Raw genomic sequence first — 22,175 nt, forward strand, 5'->3', positions numbered from 1 at the left:
GTCCCTGGAGCCTTCTCTTCTCCAGGCTGAACAAGCCCAGTTCTCTCAGTCTGTCTTCATAGGAGAGGTGCTCTAGCTCTCTGATCATCTTTGTGGCCCTCCGACCTTTGTGGACCCATTCCAGCAGGTCAATGTCCTTGTGCTGAGGAGTCCAAAGCTGGATGCAGTACTCCAGGTGGGTTCTCAGCAGAGCAAGTTGCAGAGGGAAATGTTTCAGATCAGTCTTTTTCCCAGTTCTGGATGCAGAGATGAAAACTTTTCAGTTGCACAGCAAAGGCAAGAAAAGCCTCTGACTGAGTGGGGAGGAAGGACTGTGGAGTACTCCCTGTGTAAATCCCTTTCTCAGCCTTGCCCAGTGGCTAAGTAGACTTCTCCGTGGTGGCCTGTCTGAAAAAGCTTTGCTGGGCCTCTGACAGTGTCCGAGGGATGAGCCTTTCAGCTTTGTCTGTGTTTGGTGCTGATCATGCTCCTGAGTAGACGGTGGGGCTGTAGAGATGGAACCTTTTTCTGATGGAGCTTCTGCACGCCCAGGCTGATGCTCCCTGGTGCAAAGGGCGGGCTTGCCATTGCTCTCCAGTAGCAACAGAGGGGGCAGATCACCCTCTGGATTCATAGCCCCAGACACTGTCTCATTATAAAGTGATCTTAACACTGAGCTTAAATTCTGAGATGGCTGTATTCTGTCACTGCAGCATTTCATGTCTAGCATCCTTTTCCCATTTGTTGTAGCTCTTCAGAGCTTTCATACTATATAGAGAAAACTCTTTCCCTCTCTAAGTGCAAAAAGGATTTTTAGCCAGTACAAGCTGCAGCTCCCTTTTTAATCTCTGCTTCAGAATTTTAGTCCTCTAGATGGCATCAGCATAAATGCAATACAATTTGTGAATTCATCACAATACAGCTCAATGCAGGCTGATTAGATGAGCATCTGCATGTTTTTCCAGGTAAGCTTTGCTGCCAGTATTGCCTCTGTACTTTCTGAAAAAGCTGATCATGCCCTTCAGCTTAGTTAATTTAAAGCCAGCTCAGACATAACTAAGCAACTCCACAGCCTTAACACCACGCTGAAGGCCACTGGTGGCAAACATTTCATGGCAACCCTGCTGTCAGTTTTCCTTAAAAGAGGTGAGGGGAAGACACCCTTTGCACTATCCATCCTGAAGCCCAAAGTTGGCATCAAAGTCAGCCCTGATGCCAGTGATTTTCTGTAGCTGTGTTAAGCTTTTGCTAGAGCCAGAAATGTCCGATTTTTCCTAAAGGTGGAGAACATGTTGTTTATGAAGAGTGAGGTATGCATGCAGCAGGATTTTGGATGGTTGATACCAAGCAAGGAACTTCTAAAACCAGACACTTGCTTTAGTCTCTGTACAACACCTCCACCCTGGAGTTTATCTTTGGAGTGTTTCGTATTAATATGTAAAAGACAGCAAAATCAAACTTCTGCATAGTAAGACGAATGTGAAGGATTTTCAGGCACTGTTTTTCCTGTCTGAAAAATGAGACTAGCAACTCACAGGTAGACCAATGGAGTTAATTGGCCTGAGTAACACACTGAGTTCTGTGGGCCAATGATCCTAAAAGTAGGAGGCAGTGTGAGTAAGACTGCAGTATTGATCTTCCCTCCATGGGCTGCAGAGTTACTGTTAAAGACGCTTTAAAAGTTTGCATGGTAGCAAGCTGGAAGTTAGAATTTTTGGGGTGTGTTGTTTGGTGTGAGAGACCCTCATGGTGTTTTAGAGAGTATTATAAGATGTATAAGCAGTGGAATTTGCGTAGCATTAAAATGCTGCTGAATGAGAACCCTTTGTGGCTCTTAATCTCTATGGTTTTCTTCCATCGCTTATCTGATCTCAGGGCTTTCAATATTCTTCACTCTTCCAGAGGGGTTCCCTGGTGTGGTAATGTAGTGGGACAGGCTGTCTATGTGTGGGGGAAAGAAACTGTATCACAACTTTTTTCTGCAATATGAAGCAGTCCATGATATGTGTCTGTTCCCTAAAGTAAATTAAATTTGAAAATAAGTTGAAAATGTCTCAAAAAAATTGTTAAGAATCCACGCTAAAATGAATGCATGCTGCAGACTTCACTTTTGCTGAAGTTGCTGTGGTTTCTGACCTCTGAATAAGGAGATTAGTTTAGGAGTAGTAGATTGTAGGAAGATACGGTTTAAAATAATATATTTACATAAAGTGATGCGTAACTTCCCCAAAAGTACAAGGCCACACGCTTGCACATGAAGCCAGTGGGTGAATTCAGGAAAGCTGACACCCTGAAGATCACAGGCATTTGGACCTGAAAAAAATCTCTGGACAGTTTGGCAAATCGTGCTCTTGCAGGAGTGGCTGGTGGGGCACCCAATAACCGCCAGCGCCTCCACTTGCTGCAAGGTGGTGCTTGTGTCCCTTTTCAGGAGATGTGCTGGGCAAAGTTTGGAGCCAAACCGGTAACTAAATCACTTGATAAGAGCACCCATAACTTTTGGAGTGAGCCTGTGTGTTGTGCTCCTGATTCAGACTGCCTTCCTTTCAATAGTCACATATATCTGCCCTCCTTGGGGTAGGCAGTCTGCTTGGCAAGGCCTGTGGTTCCAGCTGGATGAACATGATCTTCAGTCTCTAGTTCTGTGTGCTAAATTTCACTCGGAGAGGGTGCCAGGGGGGAGCGCAGCAAGAGCAGTGTGCCCTTTGCATAGGAGTGCTGGCAGCATCAGCACCTGCGGTCAGACAACTAGAAGTATGAACATGGCTTCCTCACACCTCTTCTTAGCTGTCATGACAATGTAAAATGTGTTTGCTCAGGAAAGAGAAGAATACAGTGTCCAAATTTGAATGCCAGAGTGACCTTAACAGCAGGCAGCTGGTCAGGAGCCTTCCACTGATAATTTCCCTCCCTCTTTAAAAGAAAAAAAAAAAGCATCATCATCTATGAGGCTAGCAGACTACCAGGATTGTAAAAGGCTGCCTTACCTGAGGGAGGACACTTTTAGTGCTGTGCAGTCCCCCAGCATCAGGCTGCAAACTTTGGATTCACTAAAGCCAGGAGAGAAGGTGAATGGAGACAGCTGCCTTGGTAAGTACCATGTATTGGTACAGCAGGGCTGGGCAGCTCGAGATGGGTGCTACGTGAAGAGATAGTTGCCTGAACTAGCTCTGAAGTGCTCATCTCCTGGATGAGGGCTGATTTGCTTTTGCTCTTCTGTTTTGGTGTCTCAGGTATTTAATGAGCGTTGCCGAATTCACTACAAGCCTCCGAAGAGTCAATGATGTGGGGTATTTTCCATCAAGGTGGTCCATAACCATGAGAGCCAAACTGGAAAGAGATCTTGGGTGAGCTGTATTGGGACCCTCCAGAACCAGCAGAACCCAGTCTTGTTTTGGACCTGCTTAGCTGAAATCTCAAGGTTGAAATGATTCTCCTGTAATTAAGAGAAAACAACTCCTCTTTTGTACAAAATATGTGAACAAATGAGTTTTATAGTATTAAAATAATTTTCAAATGGAAAGCAAAAGTGGCATCTTTCTTGAACTTCTACAGCTTCAGCAGTCCTAGAGGGGAGGAAACAGTAAAAACCATCTCTGAGCAGGGAGAACAGGGCTCTCCCTGAACTGATGCTTCCTAAACTATCAGTGATCATGGTGTGTTTGTGCAAATAATCTACTAAAATCTGAAAGGATATGAAAATTGAAGAATGATCAGCAAGTGTAGGTTCAGCATCCCTGAAAGTAAGAAGCTATCAACCTTGTTCCAGACCATTCAACACCAGCGGCATTTGTTTGGAGTTGCGTGTGGATCCAGTTTGACAGTGTTCCCACAGTGCTGACAGGCAGTGTTTGTTGCATACTGTCCTTTGCTCTGCCTTACCAAGCTCTGGATTTTTTCATAGAATCCTAGAATGGTTTAGGTTGGACCAGACCTTAAAGATCATCGAGTTCCAACCCCCCTGCCATGGGCAGGAACATCTTCCATTAGACCAGGTTGCTCAAAGCCCCATCCAGCCTGGCCTTGAACAATTCCAGGAATGGGGCATCCACAGCTTCTCTGGGCAACCTGTTCCAGCGCCTCACCACCCACTCTATGCAAAATTTCTTCCTGGTATCTCATCTAAATCTACCCTCTTCCAGTTTGAAGCCATTACCTCTCATTCTGTCACTACATGCCCTTGTAAAAAGTCCCTCTCCGGCTTTCCTGTAGGCCCCCTTCAGATACTGGAAGGCCACTGTAAGGTGTCCCTGGAGCCTTCTCTTCTCCAGGCTGAACAAGCCCAGTTCTCTCAGTCTGTCTTCATAGGAGAGGTGCTCTAGCTCTCTGATCATCTTTGTGGCCCTCCGACCTTTGTGGACCCATTCCAGCAGGTCAATGTCCTTGTGCTGAGGAGTCCAAAGCTGGATGCAGTACTCCAGGTGGGTTCTCAGCAGAGCAAAGGACCAGAATCACCTCCCTCGACCCGCTGGCCATGCTGCTTTTGATGCAGCCCAGGGTGCAGTTGGCTTTCTGGGCTGCAAGCTAGCATTGCTGGCTCATGTTGAGTTTCTTGTCGACTAACACCCACAAGTCCTTTTCCTCAGGGATCCTCTCAATCCGTTCTCTGCCCAGCCTGTATTTGTGCTTGGGATTGCTGTGACCCGGGTGCAGGACCTTGCACTTGGCCTGGTTGCAATTCTTGAGGTTTGCATAGGCTCACCTCTCAAACCTGTCCAGGTCCCTCTGCATGGCTTCCCACTACCAACCCTTGAGCAATGCCATTCATCACTGGTTTCCACATGGACATTAATTTGTTGACCACAGCCATTTGAGTGCAGCCATCCAGCCAGTTCCTTATCCACCGAGTGGTCTGTCCATCCATCTAATCTGTGTCTCTCCAATTTAGGGACCAGAATGTCATGCAGGACAGCGTCAAATGTTTTGCACAAGTCCAGGGAGATGAATGTGAGTTGCTCTCACCTGGTTACCCCAGTGCTGTAACCCCTCACAGAAGGTCACCAAGTTTGTCAGGCATGACTTGTCCTTGGTGAAGCCCTGTTGGCTGTCTCCTTATGTGCCTTAGCAGAGTTTCCAGGAGGATCTGCTGTATGATCTTTGCCAAACACAGAGATGAGACTGGCTGGTCTGTAGTTCTCTGGGTCTTCCTTTTATCCTTTTTTGAAAATGGGGGTTATGTTTCCCCTTTTCCAGTCAGTGGGATCTTTGTCAGACTGCCACGACTTTTTGAGTATAATGGAAAGTGGCGTAGCAACTTCATCTGCCAGTTCCCTCAGGAACCATGGAGGGATTTCATCAGATCCTATTTTCTTTAAATGGAGAGCATGGTGTTGATTGAAACCACTTGGGGCTGGAGATGAAGATACGCCTCACTTGGGAATGAAACAGTTAATTATCCAGTGACCCCATTTTGTCCCTCTTTCTGAACCTTTGAAATTAATTCTCTAGGTGAATTTTAGTTGACCTGAGAAAATACTTGTGCATACCTGATCCTAGTGATTCTGGCCATAGTGTTGTATTTAGAGAGCTTTAAATGCAACACCCCTGCAGGAACACAGCACTTAAAAGTGGGTAAGTATGAGCAAAGCAGAATTGCTGTAATTATACCTTTATTTTTTACTAGCTCTAATTGGCTGACGGTCAAATGACAAAGTTTGCTTAGCAGCCAGCTGTTTTTATTACTTAGTGATAGGGCTTTAAGAACCATTGAACTTGAACTGAGCCTTAAAAAAGAGGTCTCATCTTGCAAACCCTTTGGAATTATGTTATAGCACTGAAGTGACTGTATACTGTCACAGCTTTAAAAGCTGTGCCTCTATGGGGGTGGGAAGCAATTGGAGGAATGAACCTGTGTTGCTGAAAGATGGCAAAAATCTGTGCAGCATCATCTGTTTTATTGTTGTTTGTCCAGTGGAGACTCGGACTACTTGGTGGCCTTTATTTTTTTTAGGCAGCAGGCATTTAGTCTCACTTTTGAGAATGAGGCAGAAGTATATTCTGAGTCTTTGAGGATGTAAATCCTAATGTTCAAACTTCATTTTTTCCCAAGGTACTACAACTGCTCTAAGCAGCACTTTTCTCCAGCTGGAGCACTCCTCTTACTCTTGAAGTATTCTCATTGGTTTTCTGCAACTCTGAAAGCAGAAAACGTGTTTGTTCTTGAACTGTTAACTTCTTAAAATTGTGTATCCTCAAAGACGAAATCAAATATTGCTCAGACCTGTTGGCTGAATTGCCAGTGCCCTCATTTCCACAGTAAATGGTCCACTAATGAGGTGTAGAGAAAAGTTAGTTTTGATTTCAAAGTTGGTATTCTAATACTGACCTCTAATACATGTTTATAAAATATTTGCTGTCTCCAGGGCTTGGATCTGCAACTGTGGGGACAAATTCTCTTTTTATGCCAAATGTATGATAGAAAGTCCTGCCAGCGTGTAGAGAGTTGGCAAAAATACTCTTGATATTTAAGCTTATATTGTATTTCTGTAGAAATGTAGTCACTGTAATGAGAACTTACCACAGTCACACCCTCCCAGATGTTTGCTCAGCTTTTGTGGGAAAACTTACTCACTTAAAGAGATGCTGTGAAAAGTGATCTATGAAATAGATGTGATACATATTCAGATCTTTTTTCTTGCAGTATCCCATTTGTTATGAGAAAACTATGTATAAAAAACCCACAACCCCAACATACCCCTGTTTTTATTTGAATCGAAGCAAGTAGATCTATAGAAACCTATGTATGAAAAACTTTTGACACCATCAGCAGAGTTCTAAGTCCCAAACATCCGCTCTTCAGGTGTTTGCAGCTTGCATACAGAAGGTTGCACTAAGGAGTTGACTTCCTCTCTATTTAGTTTGCTGTGAGCACAGAGGGGTGTCTCTTACCGTACATGGCAAATCACATGGATCAGAGGCTGTTTGAATCTTGAAGTTGGTGGAACACGAAGGTGAGTAACTGGAATTGCATGCCATGCTTTGGGGAGGGAGGAAATGGTTTTGCTATTTTTTGAGTACTTAGGATGCATCTGTAAAGTAACAAAACGAAGGCAGGTAAAATCTCTGTGTTCAGTGAGCCCTGTCCACTCTTGCATCATGCGTAGTCTGCAATTTAATCTGCTTCACCTTTACCGTCAGGGTAGTCACAAGATTACTGGGCTGCTTCCTGTCATCTGTGAATCAAATAATAGACTCCACCAACAACAAGGTTTCATCCTTTTCCTGGTTCTAATTTTATTCCCGCACTTGAACAAGAAGAGCAATTGATGGCCCTGTGCAGAGTCTGGATATCCTGGAGGTGGTTTCCCCTTCTCCTGGGGCTTTCCCATTGCTTGGTAATGGTGAATGTAGTTGGGCAACTTGGACTCCTTGGAAAGTCCTCTCAAGTGTGTGCTTCTAATTTCCTTCTCTGAAATGAAGAGCTGTGTTTTTTCTGGCACTCACTGTTGCTGTCTTCTGCAGCCCATAGGCACTCAGGACTGATGAAATAGGTCATCTCTTTACAGAATTTCTTTAAGGATACAGTTTGGTTGCCTTGAAGCAGCGTGAGGGGAAAAGGCTGTTCACTGGTACCGTGGTCTCAGCATAGGCTGGGATATGACAGCTTTGTGCTGCTGATGTCAGGTTTCTGTTAATGCGTCAGAAAACTTCTGAGATCAGGGCGGGCATCAGGAGGGGAAGCTTTTTTGCAGAGCAGCATGTTGAAAGTCAAGGCTGTTGTTACTGTGACGATGACAAGTAGATCTTCAAGTGGTAGCTGGAGGGCTGCCTTCTCATAGCAGCTCTTAATATGGTGCAGACCACGTGTCGTTTCATTCAGGCAAAATTACGTGTTTTGTCACTACAAAACCAGGAGACTGACCTACTGGCTTAGCTTTCACAATTATTTGAATGGAACTGACTTCATTTCTGGTTTGAAAATAACTCATAAATACATAACCCTGGGGCTTTGGGTTTTTCTTGTTTGCTTTGGTTTGTTACTGTACTGGTGGTTTTGTTAACTATAGCTTCTGCTTCTTAAAACTGCTTATACCTGACCAGACAGTCGTGGCCTGCAAGCTGTAAAGATTTGTTTCTTCAATATTGCAGTAGTACATAGTGCAAGACGTTACTCAGCTTTAAAACTCTAAAGACCACTGGTGCTGTTCTCCCAGCACAGGTTCTCCAAGTTACCAGCAGTGGTTACGTGAAGAGAAAGCGCCGTGTGTGCGAATGGTGAGGGTAGGCTGGAGTGGTGTGTGCTATCAGGCACGTCTCACAGTAAAGGGAAGATGCCGACTCAGTTGTCGATGTTGCGCAAGAGATGGAATGGCCTCCACTGTTCTTTTGGAGGCAGAATTCCAAATGCTCTTTCATTACAGAATCATGGAATTGTCAGAGTTGGAAGGGACCTTCTAGAGATCATCTGGTCCAACTCCCCTGCCAAAGCAGGGTTGCCCAGAGCACATCACTCAGGACTGCATCCAGGTGGGTCTTGATGATCTCCAGAGAAGGGGACTCCATTACATCCAAAGCTTAATAGAAAGAGGTGCAGATAAGGGTTGCCTAGGAGAGTGCATGGCTGCAGATCATCTTTGATAGCAGTTCTGTGAAACATCAGCAGTTCAAAGTGTCTTCGTGAACTACGTGTGCGGGATGAGTGCTGCATCCCAGTCTTAGGAGTACCACTGGCTTTGGGGATGGCCAGTAGCACTGCCACGGAAAGTAAACAGACTGGTTTGCCTGAGTAAACTTTAGCATCAGTTTGCTGACAATTAGTGTTGATTTTCCTTCCCTTCTGCACAACGTTGTGTGTTCTCTGGGGAAAAAAAAAAAGAGTAGTTCTTATGCTTTGAAGTCAAAAACCAGCAAATGCAGAACTATGGAGTCCAAGGAGTGATTTCCACACAACATTAATGTCTCCTCATGAGAATAAGTCTTATGAGGAGAGGCTGAGGGAGCTGGGGGTATTCAGCCTGGAGAAGAGGAAGTTGAGGGGAGACCTTATCGCTCTCTACAACTCCCTGAAAGGAGGGTGTAGAGAGGGGGGGGTCGGTCTCTTCTCTCAAGTCACAGGCGACAGGACGAGAGGAAATGGCCTCAAGTTACACCAGGGGAGGTTCAGGCTGGATATTAGGAAAAATTTTTTCACTGAAAGGGTTATCAGACACTGGAATGGGCTGCCCAGGGAAGTGGCTGAGGCACCATCCCTGGAGGTGTTCAAAAGACGGGTTGATGTAGTGCTGGGAGGTATGGTTTAGTGATGATGCTCCTTGTTTGTTGTGTGGGTGTCTATATTTGTCAGTTAGGTTGACGGTTGGACAAGATGATCTTTAAGGTCCCTTCCAACCTAGAAGATTCTGTGATTCTGTCTTTAGTTTCGTACCTAGAGTTTTCCCAAGGTTATAAATTAACCCTCCTGGTCTCTGTGCTCAGTGTATTTCTTGTGAATCATAGTCAAGTGTTTTCCAGACGGGTGGTGCTGACTTGGGAATCTTATCAGCATCCTTACCCAGGAATTTAGTGAGATCTGCATCCTGGTGAGTGCAGAAGTTTATGAAATATCCTAATATAGCACTGGTGCTGCGTGGCTGTTGGAGGCATTCCATGGCTTCCTCGGTAAAGGTGAGCTGGCTTTTCTAGTTGGTTGCTCCTCTCTCCTGCTGTGTGAATAAGGTGCGTGGCAGCAACGTGGTGGAAGATGATCAGCATTTGAGTGAATCTGCAGAGTCTTGTGCATGAGAAGGAGGCTGAGCTCATCAGCTTGAATGGTCATTAACTCCATGAATTGGGCTGTGAGGAACTCCTCATCCGGAGTGCTGAATTTGCAGGAAAAAGGCAGACTTTCAGCTTTAACATGACCCATTCCCTTTATTCCTAAGACCTGAGAACTTGTTTCTCTTTGTTCAGGATGATGCTATCTTGAGACAACTGTTTTTCCTCAGATGCCTTTCATCCATTCCCATAACGCTGCTGTTCAAGTTTGGGAAATTCTGCAAGATCCTTATCAGTAGCATGCTCTTACCTTGATCTCTGTGTGTGCTGATGAGTTTAGGGCCTTCACAGCCCCAGTTTCTCAACCTCAGGTCCTTTGTACCAAGAACAGGCCTTGAAGTTAGATATGAAGTACTTGTTTACCATCTGTGGCACCCCTTGTCACCCGTGAGGAGGGTCGGTGGGCTGGTTAGGCCACTGATAGGTCTGTGTTACGCTGTCACCATTGCTGTGGCCATGAAAAGGCTTCTTTCTAGCAAATTCCCTGTGCTGGTACCAGCAGAAATACTGGTTGCCTGTCTGCAGCACATAGTCATTCACATTTCACCCCCTCTAAAGGTGCCCTCACCCCTAATGTGCCAGATCTGTTTGTACTCCTCCAGTCCCTGCTGTGGAACAACATGTGTGTATTTCAGCAGTGTGTGACATATAAATACCTTGAAATTTGAACATCTCTTGTGCACACATAACTACAGTAGTCAGGGGGATTGCACTTTGTCTTCCAGGAAGTCGGCACTAGAGTCGCAATGAAAATGTAAGTGGTGCTGCATGTTCATTTCTTATTGTGATCGTCTGAATGCAGCTGTAGGTTTGATAGGAAAGAAGCAGAAATAACTTATTTGCAGTATTTGCCTGAACCTAGGATTTAATTTTTTTCCCCTTCTGGTTCTGGTGTTCACCTTGGCACCTTTCTGCTGAGGCAGAGGGAAGTAAAGTCACTGGAAGTAAAATGCAAGCTGCTTCGGTTTCCCACTTGGAAGCATATTGAGATAATTCCATTTCAATCTGGATGGAACCCGCACCAAGGAAATCACTGGGTGTTTTTTTCTGATCTTGAGTGGTGTTGGGAAATATTGGGTGTGACAATTTATTTGCTAAGCACAGAGAATAGTCATCTGCACATGGGTGGAGATGCAAGAGGTGCTAGTTTCAGCCCAAACCAACTGTCTGAAGCTGTGGGTAGCTGGAGGCTGTTTTGCTTTTCTTATTGAGGTGGAGACTATATACACTTAAGATGTTAAAGTGCTTTTTACATTTAGTAGTAATATTATCGGTGCTTTACATTCCTTTTTTCCCCACTGTTTTCCCTGTTTCTCTCCTTCTCCAGTTCAGTAATGGTAGGCTCCATATGTTACATGTCACATGATCCCATGACACATGCATATGTATATATATATATGAGATGCCTGGTGACTTTGCTCAGACTGCGCTGAACTTCCCTCTTCAGAAGCACCCATCCTTTCGGAGAAGTTTCCTGCCACGATGATGACTGGGGGCTTATCTGACACTAAGCCTGCTACTCCCGAAATCCAGGATATTGCTAACAAGGTGAGTAGTGACCTGTTTCAAGGTGAAGTCTCTGAGTGCAAAGGGCTGAGTCCTGAAGCTCGTGTAAAAGCTGGGGCAGCGGGAGGTGATGTTGCACCGGTGTTTGAAGTGAAGAAGCTGGTGCTGAAAATGGGGTCCCCTTGATTGCCAGTAGGTATTTTCTCAGCATTCCCCGTAGGCAGTGCACTAGCAGGACCAAGGCAGACCACTTCTCTGTCTCATGCTTGTCCTCAGCCTGGCTACCAGCACTTAATGTCTGCATGTAGTTCAAAGACCAGCTCTCAGTATGCCAGCTCTGAGGTCGCTTGTTTGAAATGAGAGGTGGTGTCTTGGAAGGGAGAAGATTGTGCCTGGCAGAATTAATTCCTCAGGGAAGGACATGGAGAGGAGAAATGTAGAGGACAAGGCTGTGGATAAAGGGCACGTTCTGTGCTGGCATCTTGTTTTTTTCTAGAATCGCAGCTGTGATGCAGGGGCTGCTGTTGAGCCAGTTGGGGCAAGGAGAACTTGGCACAAGGCAGGCAGGGCGAGTCCAGGTGCCCTGGTGGGTGGTTCCAGGCAGCGGTCCTCTCCTGAAAGCAGCGGTGTGAGCAACACCTCTGCAGGTCCTCTGACACCCTGCAGTGCAACAGCTCATCAAATAAGAGTATGAAGTGCATTTGGGTTGGAAGGGACCTCAAAGATCATCTAGTTCCACCCCCCCTGCCATGGGCAGGGACACCTCCCACCAGAGCAGGTTGCTCAAAGCCACATCCAGCCTGGGCTTGAACACCTCCAGGGATGGGGCATCCACAACTTCCCTGGGCAACCTGTTCCAGTGTCTCACCACCCTCATAGTAAAAAATTTCTTCCTGAGATCTAATCTGAATCTTTTTTCTTCCAATTTAAAACCGTTTCCCCTTGTCCTATCATTACCCTTCCTGGCAAAGAGTCCCTCCCCAGCTCTTCTATAGGCACCCTTCAGATATTGAAAGGCCGCTATAAGGTCTCCCCGGAGCCTTCTCTTCTCCAGGCTGAACAATCCCAGCTCCCTCAGCCTGTCTTCATAGGAGACGTGCTCCATCCCTCTGATCATCTTCGTGGCCCTCTGCTGCGCCTGTTCCAGGTGGCAACGTGGCACGAGAAAGCTCCTTTTTGTGTCTCCCATCATGTATTCCCACCCTTCCAATCCCCTTCACCGTCCCAGCTCTGAAAGATGCTTTTTTTTGCCCCCTTTTTTTTTGCCCAGTCCCCTGGCAACCACACCAAGTGTAACTTACGCTCTCCTTGAGGAAACAAAAATAGGAAGCAGTGGGCCTGAACGTGTTGGCCAATTCTCCTGCACAGTCCTGTGTGTGCAGGGCTCCCAGCTCCCTCCTTCCCAGTGCCACCGAGGACAGAGTTTGTGCTGGCACCATTCCACATCTCCCACCAGCTTGTGGGCTGAGACCAGGCAGTGATGGAACCAGGGGAAGGTGAGCTGGGTGGGCTGTGCCATGCGGTGGGGCAGAGCCACAAGGAGAGAGCTGTGAATGGGCTGGGTAGGCTGGTGTTGGAGTGGAGGGTGTAATGTTTAATAGCAGATTTACTTATTTGAAGATATTTGATGTTAGAAAAGGTTTCTGATTTAGCAGAGTGATATGAATGTACTGGTAAGACAATGTAGATGGAAGTTAACTCTTAGAACAGAGCAATTGCAATACACAGCTCAATCCCAACACCAGTGTGATCTCCAGTACTGGTCTCTGTGATACCCTCACCATCATGACGGTGGGCAGCATCAGTCGCCAAGAAGGAGTACGTGGGTGGAGGCAGTTCAAGCCCACTGTTTTTTTGGTAATTGTTTTGTTTGTTGTTTAGTTTTTTGCACTCTTACGTTGGGCACTCCCCCCGTGCTGGTCTGTCTGACTCAGGGAGGTGTTGACATTGTTTTAATGAACTCAGGGAGTTATGCCACAAGTCGATCCACTCAGCTGACATATCTCTTTATCTAAAACAGACACCCTGTGGTCCCCTTGGTGTTGAGACAAAGACAGCTTCTTTGGAAAGGCTGTGGTCATTCACACCCTGCATTATTTTCTGCACATCGCGCTTGGCTCCTCTGAGCCTTCTCCCATTCTAGGGCCTTGTTGGTCAGTCCCAGTGGGGGTTGCCAGAGTTGGGTGCACACACGTGGGAGGGGGCTGAAGAATGGGATAACAGGTTGGTCAGGGGGGAGATAATGTATTGCAGAACAGAAAAGCACTGTCTAAAATTGGTTGAGGGACACCAACTGAATTACTCAGGAGCAGTATCGCCGTCCCTCCCGTGCTGGATCAAGGAGTTGAAGGAGCAGCACTTGCAGAGAATGGAAATTCCCTTTTACTGATGGAGGAGAGACCCTGGCAAGGACTTTTGGCACCTTTGTGAATTTGCAATTCTTGTTACCTTGTGTAGGACAGGAAGGTGATGATTCCTGCCAGCTGGGGGCTGTGAAATTTAACTAATGACCCTGTGAATCATAAAATCGTTTAGGATGGGAAAGACCTTTAAGATCATTGAGTCCAACTGACCCGATGCACCCCACGGTCCCTGCCGTGACACGGTGCTCCCTGAAGGGCCTCCTTTGAACACTGCTGGGACGGTGCCGGGTGCTGGATGGATATGAATAAGAATCTGAAATGTACAGATTTTCTCTTTGATTCCTGAAGAGGACTGATCTTAATTTTGGTGTTGGTCCACTCTCAGTAACTTCGGGAAAATGGCAATAAATTATTCTTCGCTCTTTATTTTCTGCAAGGTGAAATTTTTCCCTTGTGCTGGACGTGGGAGAGAGAATTCTCCCTGGTTCTTTTCTTCTGAAAAAGTGCCGGGTGCCAGGTACCAAGCTGTGTTTGGAATTGTGATTGTGCCCCTGTACTCAGCACTGGTACCCGATGCACCCCACGGTGCCTGCCGTGACACGGTGCTCCCTGAAGGGCCTCCTTTGAACACTGCTGGGACGGTGCCGGGTGCTGGATGGATATGAATAAGAATCTGAAATGTACAGATTTTCTCTTTGATTCCTGAAGAGGACTGATCTTAATTTTGGTGTTGGTCCACTCTCAGTAACTTCGGGAAAATGGCAATAAATTATTCTTCGCTCTTTATTTTCTGCAAGGTGAAATTTTTCCCTTGTGCTGGACGTGGGAGAGAGAATTCTCCCTGGTTCTTTTCTTCTGAAAAAGCTCACGCTCCACACTTGGCTATAGTTAGTTCTCTGTGGAAAATATTCTTGTGGAGACAAACCTTACATTGGGGCAATCCTGCTCCGCTTCCAGCCAGATAACGGAGTCACCCTTTAGTGATGCAATTCTGTGGCATTTTAACGGGCATTGGAACAGGCTGCCCAGGGAGGTGGTGGAGTCACCATCCCTGGCTGTGTTTAAGGGCCATTTAGATGCAGTGCTAAGGGACATGGTGTAGGGGAGGACTTTGTAGAGTAGGGGAGATGGTTGGACTCGATGATCCCAAGGGTCTCTTCCAACCTGAATGATTCTATGATAAATTATTCTTTGCTCTTTATTTTCTGCAAGGTGAAATTTTTGCCTTGTGCTGGGTGTGGGAGAGAGAATTCTTCCTGGTTCTTTTCTTTTGAAAAAGCTCACGCTCCACGCTTGGGTATAGTTAGTTCTCTGTGGAAAATATTCTTGTGGAGACAAACCTTACGTTGGGGCAATCCTGCTCCACTTCCAGCCAGATAACGGAGTCACCCTTTAGTGATGCAATTCTGTGGCATTTTAAGATCTGCTGAGCAGAGAAGCAATTAGTATGATCTGAGCAAAGTCATTAAGAGCATCTGCAGCCTTTGGGATGCCCGAGGTCTATCTGCTCTTGGGATTACAAAAGTTTTACTTACACCTGTGCCTTGTCTGAGTCGTCCTTAGCGAGCTGAGGAATGATATTTATTCAGTTTCCTTGTTTTACAGCTGTTGCCCAAAACTTTGGAATGGTTTAGGTTTAAGGAGCTGTTAGAGAAGAGCTTAGGGATGTTACATTTTTCCATCTGAGGATTAAGGAGCTGTTTGCCTGCCTGATTTTGCTGAAGACTCTCTGTAAATAACAAATGGGTGATGTAGTGGTCAAAGGTTAGAAGAGATTGTAAAACTGGAGAGAAGTGGCTTTGGTTTGTTTTATTCTGAGAGAGGAATAACGTAGGAAGAGGTACCCAAAGTTGCCACTTAGGGGCATCCTAAGAGCCCCCAAAACCATCCTGTTGGAAGAGGGTTGGGAATTGAAGTTTCCCTGGTTTGCCAGAGGTAGCAGCTCCCGAGCTGTCAGTTCCCAGGGACAGAAATCCCGTGGAAACTGCTTGGGAGAAGGGCAGAGCAAGAGATTCTGAGGAGCCTGACTATGACTGTAATTTCTGATGGTGAGGAAGTAGTCCAGCTGGATGTTTCAAGAGTCCTTTCCGGGACCTGCCTGCCAGGAAGGAACGCCGTGGGAGTGGCAGCCAGGCTGTAGGTGAATGTTTTGAGGAAGTTAATTAATTCTGTGCGTTCCTGCGGGTGGTGAGAAGCGCTGCCGGCCCGTCCCAGGGGCTGCCTGAGCTCCTCTGCCCGACCTCTGGAATGTCCCTGCCCTGCATCGGGCCATGCAGAGGAGAGGCTGTTACCCAGCCTGCAAAACATTGTTTATGCTTTCTAGATGTCAGAAATTCAGGTTACATTCACTGCCATTGCCTTTCTGTAGGGAATTCATGTCATCGGATGCAAACGGCTACAGTAGACCACTGGTACATAGATCATGATCAGGAGAACCTCTTACACCTTTTTTTAATTTTTTTTTTTCAAATATGCATGTGGAAAGCCTTTAGATGTGTAAGCTGTGCACATTTTAAGATCCAGAGGGCTTAAACTGGGCACTGTGCATAAAGACATCTACCAGAGCTGTCTTCTGTTTCTTCTGGAACTACCTGCAGCTGCTACATAGTGAAGACCAGTTGATGTTTCTGCAGGTCTGGGCTTGATTGTGGCTCACAATCTAAAGGTCATACTTCCAGTTTGGGGGGATGGAAGTACAGAGTTCAGTCCTGGACCTTTGTAACTATTAGAGTTGTTTGTGTGTTACACGGTTCTAGATGTTTAAGGAGGTATTTAGTTTGAATTCCCTCTTTAGCTGCAGGGCTTCCACCAGCACTAGAATAACTTTCAGGAACTACTTGATCAGGTGGTTGTCTCGATACGCTCAAATAATCACATTTATTGCAAGTCCTTAAAGAACCATGTTGAAGAGATGGAGTGTAGCTCTGAGGCTGTGAAACATAACAGGGCTCCACAGCCCCCCAGCTGCCACCAGCATGGATGCGGGTGTTCCAGGCGAGAGGGGTTGTCTTGCACCGCTGTGTCATGGTGTGGTTGGCATGGGGTTGACATGGGGTTGACCCTGCTGAGGAACATGGCTTGGTACCTGGCTCCTTTGACCACAAATGAAAAGGGCAGCAGGTGGTCCTTTCCCTGAGTGTGTGTGGGACAGTTTAGCTGCACAGCTTTTGGGGTGGGGGGAAACCCACTAGGACATGTCATTCTTTTTGAAAGGTTTGAAAGAACACTGGAGGCAATGCTAGGAAAGAGGGCTGGAGATCTTGCTGTAATTTGAATTATTTTGGGGGTTCTGGGTTTATTTCATTAAGGAGACGTATGTGAAGGGATAAAAATTGGAGTGTTAGATGTGTGAAAGAAAAGTTTAAATATGAACCTGCCAACCGTTTTTCCCTTTCTCTTTACAGGTGAAGCCACAATTTGAAAGCAAGGAAAACAGAACATATGGAATCTTCAAAGCCATAAAGTACAGGAGTCAGGTGGTTGCTGGGGTAAACTACTTTATAAAGGTTTGTATATATTATATTATATTATATTATATTATATTATATTATATTATATTATATTATATTATAGGAGGGAATGCTTTGTAGTTAAACAGTATAGGTGACTTGTGTAGTGGCTTCTAGCAAGAAAGAGGAGCAAATGTAGTAGAAAACCATCTGATGTGACTAAGGGAGTTAGGGACTATCTCCAGATGCTTACGAAATTCCTCTGCTTGGCACTACTGTATTTAAATATAAATATATAGGAATATAAAAAACTTATAAAACATGCACTGGGCTTCTTCAGATGTGAATAATAACTTAGAATCATGGAATCGTCTAGGTTGCAAGGGACCTTTAAGGTCATCAAGTCCAGCCATTAAGCTAAGGCTGCCAAAACCACCACTAAACCATGTCCCCGGCACCAGGCCACCCCTCACCAGCTTCGCTGTCCTTCTCTGGACACGCTTCAGCACCTCAATGTCTTTCTTGTAATGAGGGGGCCCAAACTGGACACAGTATTTGAGGTGGGGCCTCACTAGTGCCCAGTACAGGGGGGATGATCGTTTCCCAAGTCCTGCTGGCCACACAATCTCTGATGCAGGCCAGGATGCTGTTGGCCTTCTTGAGGTTGAACCTCATCCCATTGGCCTCTGTCCATCCATCCAGCCTGTCCAGATCTCTCTGTAGAGCCTTTCTGCCCTCAAGCAGGTCAACACTCCCACCCAACTCGGTCTATTCTGCAGGCTTACTGACAGCTCACCTGATCCTCTCGTCCAGGTCGTTGATAAAGGTACTAAGGAGAACTGTCCCCAGTACTAAGGCCTGGGGAACACCACTTGTGAGCAGCCACCAAGTGGATTTAATTCCATTTACCAAAATTCTTTGGGACTGGCCATCCAGCCAGTTTTTTTAAGAAGTGAAGAGTACTCCCGATCAGGCCATGATCAGCCAGTTTCTCCAAGAGGATGCTGTGGGAAACAGTGCCAAATGCTTTACTGAAGTCTAGGTAGACAACATCCAGCAAAGGCTTTACTGAAGTCTAGGTAACATCCACAGCCTTTCCCTCATCCACCAAGCGGGTTGCCTTGTCCTAGAATGAGATCAGGATTGTCAAACAGGTCCTGCCTTTCATGAGCTGTGTGATGACACTCAAGATGATCTGTTCCTTCCCTGACACTGAGGTCAGACTGACAAGCCTGTAGTTCCCCAGATCCTCCTTCTGGTGGATGGGTGTCATATTTGCTAATCTCCAGTCAAGTGGGACCTCCTGGGTTAGCCAGGACTGCTGATAAACGGTGGAAAATGGCTTGTTGAACACTTCCTCCAGCTCCCTCCGTGCAAGTGAAGGCCAGGAAGCATTGCTTAGTGGCCAGTTGGCTTTCTGGGCGTAGAGTGACCGTCGCATGTGACTGCTGTACCTTCACCCCCATGTGTGCAGCCATACGCCTGGTGGGACGTGCTCCCCTGGCAAGTGTCAGAATCTTGTTAAAGAGATTGGCAGGTAGGGCTTGGGGGCTAGTCATTCTGCAGAGAGACATGAGAAGCGTCTGCTCCACGCTTCTCCTATTCAGTTGATCCCAGGAAGGACAGACGCTGCCAAACCTTCTTTCTTTCTCGGATCCTTCCCTAAAATAACTCTTAACAGTTATTTCTGCTCTGTGGGCACCAGAGGATTTTGCTGACAGACTCCCTGGTACATGGCTACTCTGAGTCTGACATGAATGATGTTTATCCTTCCCTTGCTCCCGTGAGAGGCGCTTTTCACTTTGTGGACAAGGTAGTGAGTCATGAGGAGTAACAATCTTCAGGAGGGCTGCAGGAAAGCCACGCTGGGTTGCATTTCTCCCCTTAGTGCCATCCTGTGAGCAAGACAATGCAAACCGCTCCTCTGCTGTCCCTGCAGAGCCTCGTGACCCAACCACTGGGAAATGAAGAGCCCCATGTTACCAAACTTGGAGGAAATCCATGTAGAACACTGAAATCTGATGGTTTCTCTCTTCTTTCCCAGCCTTGGAGGCGACAGGAGACAGTTGCTCGTTACAGCATGAGTGGAAGGAGCTCTGCCACAAGAGTCATCCTTTTGCACTCCCGAATTTTCCACATGACTAATATTTTACCAACAGACTTAGAGCCCAGATGTAACCCAGACTGATGCATTTGCTGTAATTCTGAAGACAAGGGAGCCAGGCTTTCAGGTTGTCATTGCTTCTTGGGACCATGTGCTGGTTTTGGATAGATCTTTGGATTGACCTTCTAGGAGCTGACACTGTCTCTGTACCTTGCCCCACCACTGACTCATTAAGATTTACTCCTTGTCTCCTCTTCCTGAGCGTCCTGCAAAGCTGTAAGCTGATGTGCTGGGCTCCTGGTGACCTAAACAGGACACCATCAAAACCTTTCTCCTGTTTGCCTTCTGGTGCTTTCACACCCAAGAAGTTCTACTCATTTCCCATTCATTTCTCTTCAAGAGTAGACAGTTTCTGCCACCAGTTACTATCCAGACTTAGTTAAGAGCTGTTGAAGTAAAAATGGAGAGACAGCTAAAATTAAGGTCCTGAGCAAAGATGAACGGCCTCAAGTTGCACCAGGGGAGGTTTAGATTGGATATTAGGAAAAATTTCTTCACAGAAAGGGTTATCAAGTATTGGAATGGGCTGCCCAGGGAAGTGGTTGAGGCATCATCCCTTGAGGTGTTCAAAAGACGGGTTGACATGGTCCTCAGGAATATGGTTTAGTGATTTTTCGTTGCTTATCTCTTATTTTTTTTGTCAGAGTTAGGTTGATGGTTGGACTAGATGATCTTTAAGGTCCCTTCCAACCTAGACGAGTCTATGATTCTATGAATGTAAAAAGCATCCTTTTGTTTGAACCTGCTTCACCCTGATCCTCACTTTCCCACCGTTTTGGTTTCTAGGTCCAAGTTTCTGACACCAACTATGTCCACTTACGGGTGTTTGAGGCCCTTCCTGTTGAAAACCAAGGTCTCAAACTTGAAAGCTTTCAGACTGGCAAAACCAGAGATGATCCCATTGAATACTTCTGAGAGACGATGAGGAACGGCACCTCGCTTCTGCAAGTCACAAGTGGATTCTGCCCGTGTCAGAAAAAATGCATGACAATAAAATAAGTTTGGAAAGCTATTTGTTGATCTGCTGCGTGTCATGTCTAGGTCTGCTGCCCGGCTAAAGCTTGAGTAGGCCCTGAAATACTATTCAAGGCTGTTTCCACCACCTGAGGTACTACAGGTGTAAGGCAGAGCACACCTCTTTCAGCTTCTCTTCCCCAAAACACTCTCAGGCATGCTCTGGCAAGGGGGAATGGAGAAACCAAACTGCCCCCCTCCCCCAGTAAGAGCAGGGTCAGGGGCAGGAAGGACCTCCTGAAGGAGCCCGAAAGAGCTGAATCCCTGCATTCAGCCCCTGGAGCCGGGGGTGACTGCCCTGGAGGCCAGAGCTTTACTGGAGACCAGTGGAGCTCAATACCTTTTTTTTTCTTTTCTATTTGTAGCATCAGCCACCTGCAATGAGAGCCATACTCTGGAGAGTAAGTCTTATGAGGAGAGGCTGAGGGAGCTGGGGTTGTTCAGTCTGGAGAAGAGGAGGCTGAGGGGAGACCTTATCGCTCTCTACAACTCCCTGAAAGGAGGGGGCAGAGGCGGGGGTCGGTCTCTTCTCCCAAGTCACAGGTGACAGGACAAGGGGTAATGGGTTCAAGTTGCACCAGGGTAGGTTTAGACTGGACATTAGGAAACAATTCTTCACAGAGAGAGTGGTTGGGCATTGGAATAGGCTGCCCAGGGAGGTGGTTGAGTCACCATCCCTGGCTGTGTTTAAGAACCGTTTAGATGTGGTGTTGGGGGATATGGTGTAGGGGAGTACTTTAGAGTAGGGTGGATGGCTGGACTCGATGATCCCAAGGGTCTCTTCCAGCCTAGATAATTCTGGGATTCTGTCTTCAGCTGAGCTCTGAGGTGACAAAGGTTGAGGGCAAACCCAATCCACCACCAAAACACCTTCCTGTTAGCAGCTGCTCAGTTAAGGGGCCTTTGCCCAGAACAGGGGACAGCACGCCCCATGTGGCCTCCTCAGTGCTGAATGGAGGGTGGGAGGGAAGACTGACCTCTGGTTCTGCTGGCAGTGCTCTTCCTAATGCAGCCCAGGGATCTCAGTGGCCACCTTTGCCACAAGATGTCACACAGGGTAACTCCCAGGTCCTCCCCAAAGCTGCTTTCCAGCCTCCCAGGCCTCGACTTTCTGAGCACAGCACTTCAGCTGGCAGTCCACGTACCTACACCTGCTTCATCAGTTTGTCCATGAGGAGGTCATGGAAGACACTATCAAAAGCCTTACTAATCTCAAGGTAAGTAACACCCCAGCTCTTCTCTCCTCTCCCAAGCCCTGCTGACTCCTTTCACTCACCTTCTTGTCCAGAATGTGTTTGGAAACGGCTCCCAAAATTATTTGCTCCATCACCTTTCCAGGGACTGAGGTGAGGCTGATGACCATGCAGAGCTCCAGATTCTCCTTCTTGAACATAGGAGTGACGTTTTCTTTCTTCCATTCGTCGGGAGCCTCCCCTGATGCTCGTGACCTTTCAAAGGGTGCTGAGCGTGGCCACGCAACGACACCAGCAGCTCCCTAAGCACCCATGGGTACACACCCTCCAGTGCTGCAGCATTGCCCAAGTCCAGTTGGTTTAAGTGTTCCCCTACCCTGACCCAGCTCCACCGAGGGAATTCTTCCTTTCTCCAGCCTTTCACGCTCATCTCAAGGGCCTCAAATTCCTGAAGGCAAGTTCTACCAGTACAGGCTGAGACAAAGGCAGCTCCGAGCGCCTCAGCTGCTTCTGTGTCCTCTGTCAGCAGGTTGCCCAGGTTTTCCTTAGGGTTCCTTTTGCTGCTGATGCACTGACAGTAGCCTTTCCTGTAGCCTTCCCTGTCCCTCGCCAGTTAAACGAGTTTCTAATTAAAACGCGGAATAAGCGTAAGATTATCTGGAACAAGAGGAACACTCATGGAAAATAAAACTGAGCACAATAATCACCAATACTGAAAACCACTAAAAAGAAGCCATGAAACACCAGCCCAATA

The 22,175-nt window shown here is 46.7% G+C and overlaps 1 protein-coding gene across 2 annotated transcripts; it reads left to right on the forward strand.

Moving 5' to 3' along the window:
- Positions 1-85: 85 nt before the first annotated feature.
- LOC106896949 (cystatin-A-like) lies at positions 86-20,223 on the forward strand. 2 transcript variants are annotated; one of them, XM_014957295.1, is made up of 5 exons: positions 86-175; positions 4,401-6,929; positions 11,180-11,280; positions 17,006-17,107; positions 20,001-20,223. In XM_014957295.1, the coding sequence occupies exons 3-5, from the start codon at positions 11,215-11,217 to the stop codon at positions 20,127-20,129; spliced, it is 297 nt and encodes a 98-aa protein (XP_014812781.1). In that variant the 5' UTR covers positions 86-175; positions 4,401-6,929; positions 11,180-11,214; the 3' UTR covers positions 20,130-20,223. The 2 variants fall into 2 exon arrangements, with proteins under 2 accessions (XP_014812781.1, XP_014812780.1); XM_014957294.1 differs by lacking the exon at positions 86-175 and having other exon boundaries at positions 4,358-6,929; positions 11,060-11,280.
- Positions 20,224-22,175: the final 1,952 nt, after the last annotated feature.

Source organism: Calidris pugnax, unplaced genomic scaffold (assembly GCF_001431845.1).
Source record: "Calidris pugnax isolate Ruff unplaced genomic scaffold, ASM143184v1 scaffold225, whole genome shotgun sequence".
NCBI classification, from domain to species: Eukaryota; Metazoa; Chordata; class Aves; order Charadriiformes; family Scolopacidae; genus Calidris; species Calidris pugnax.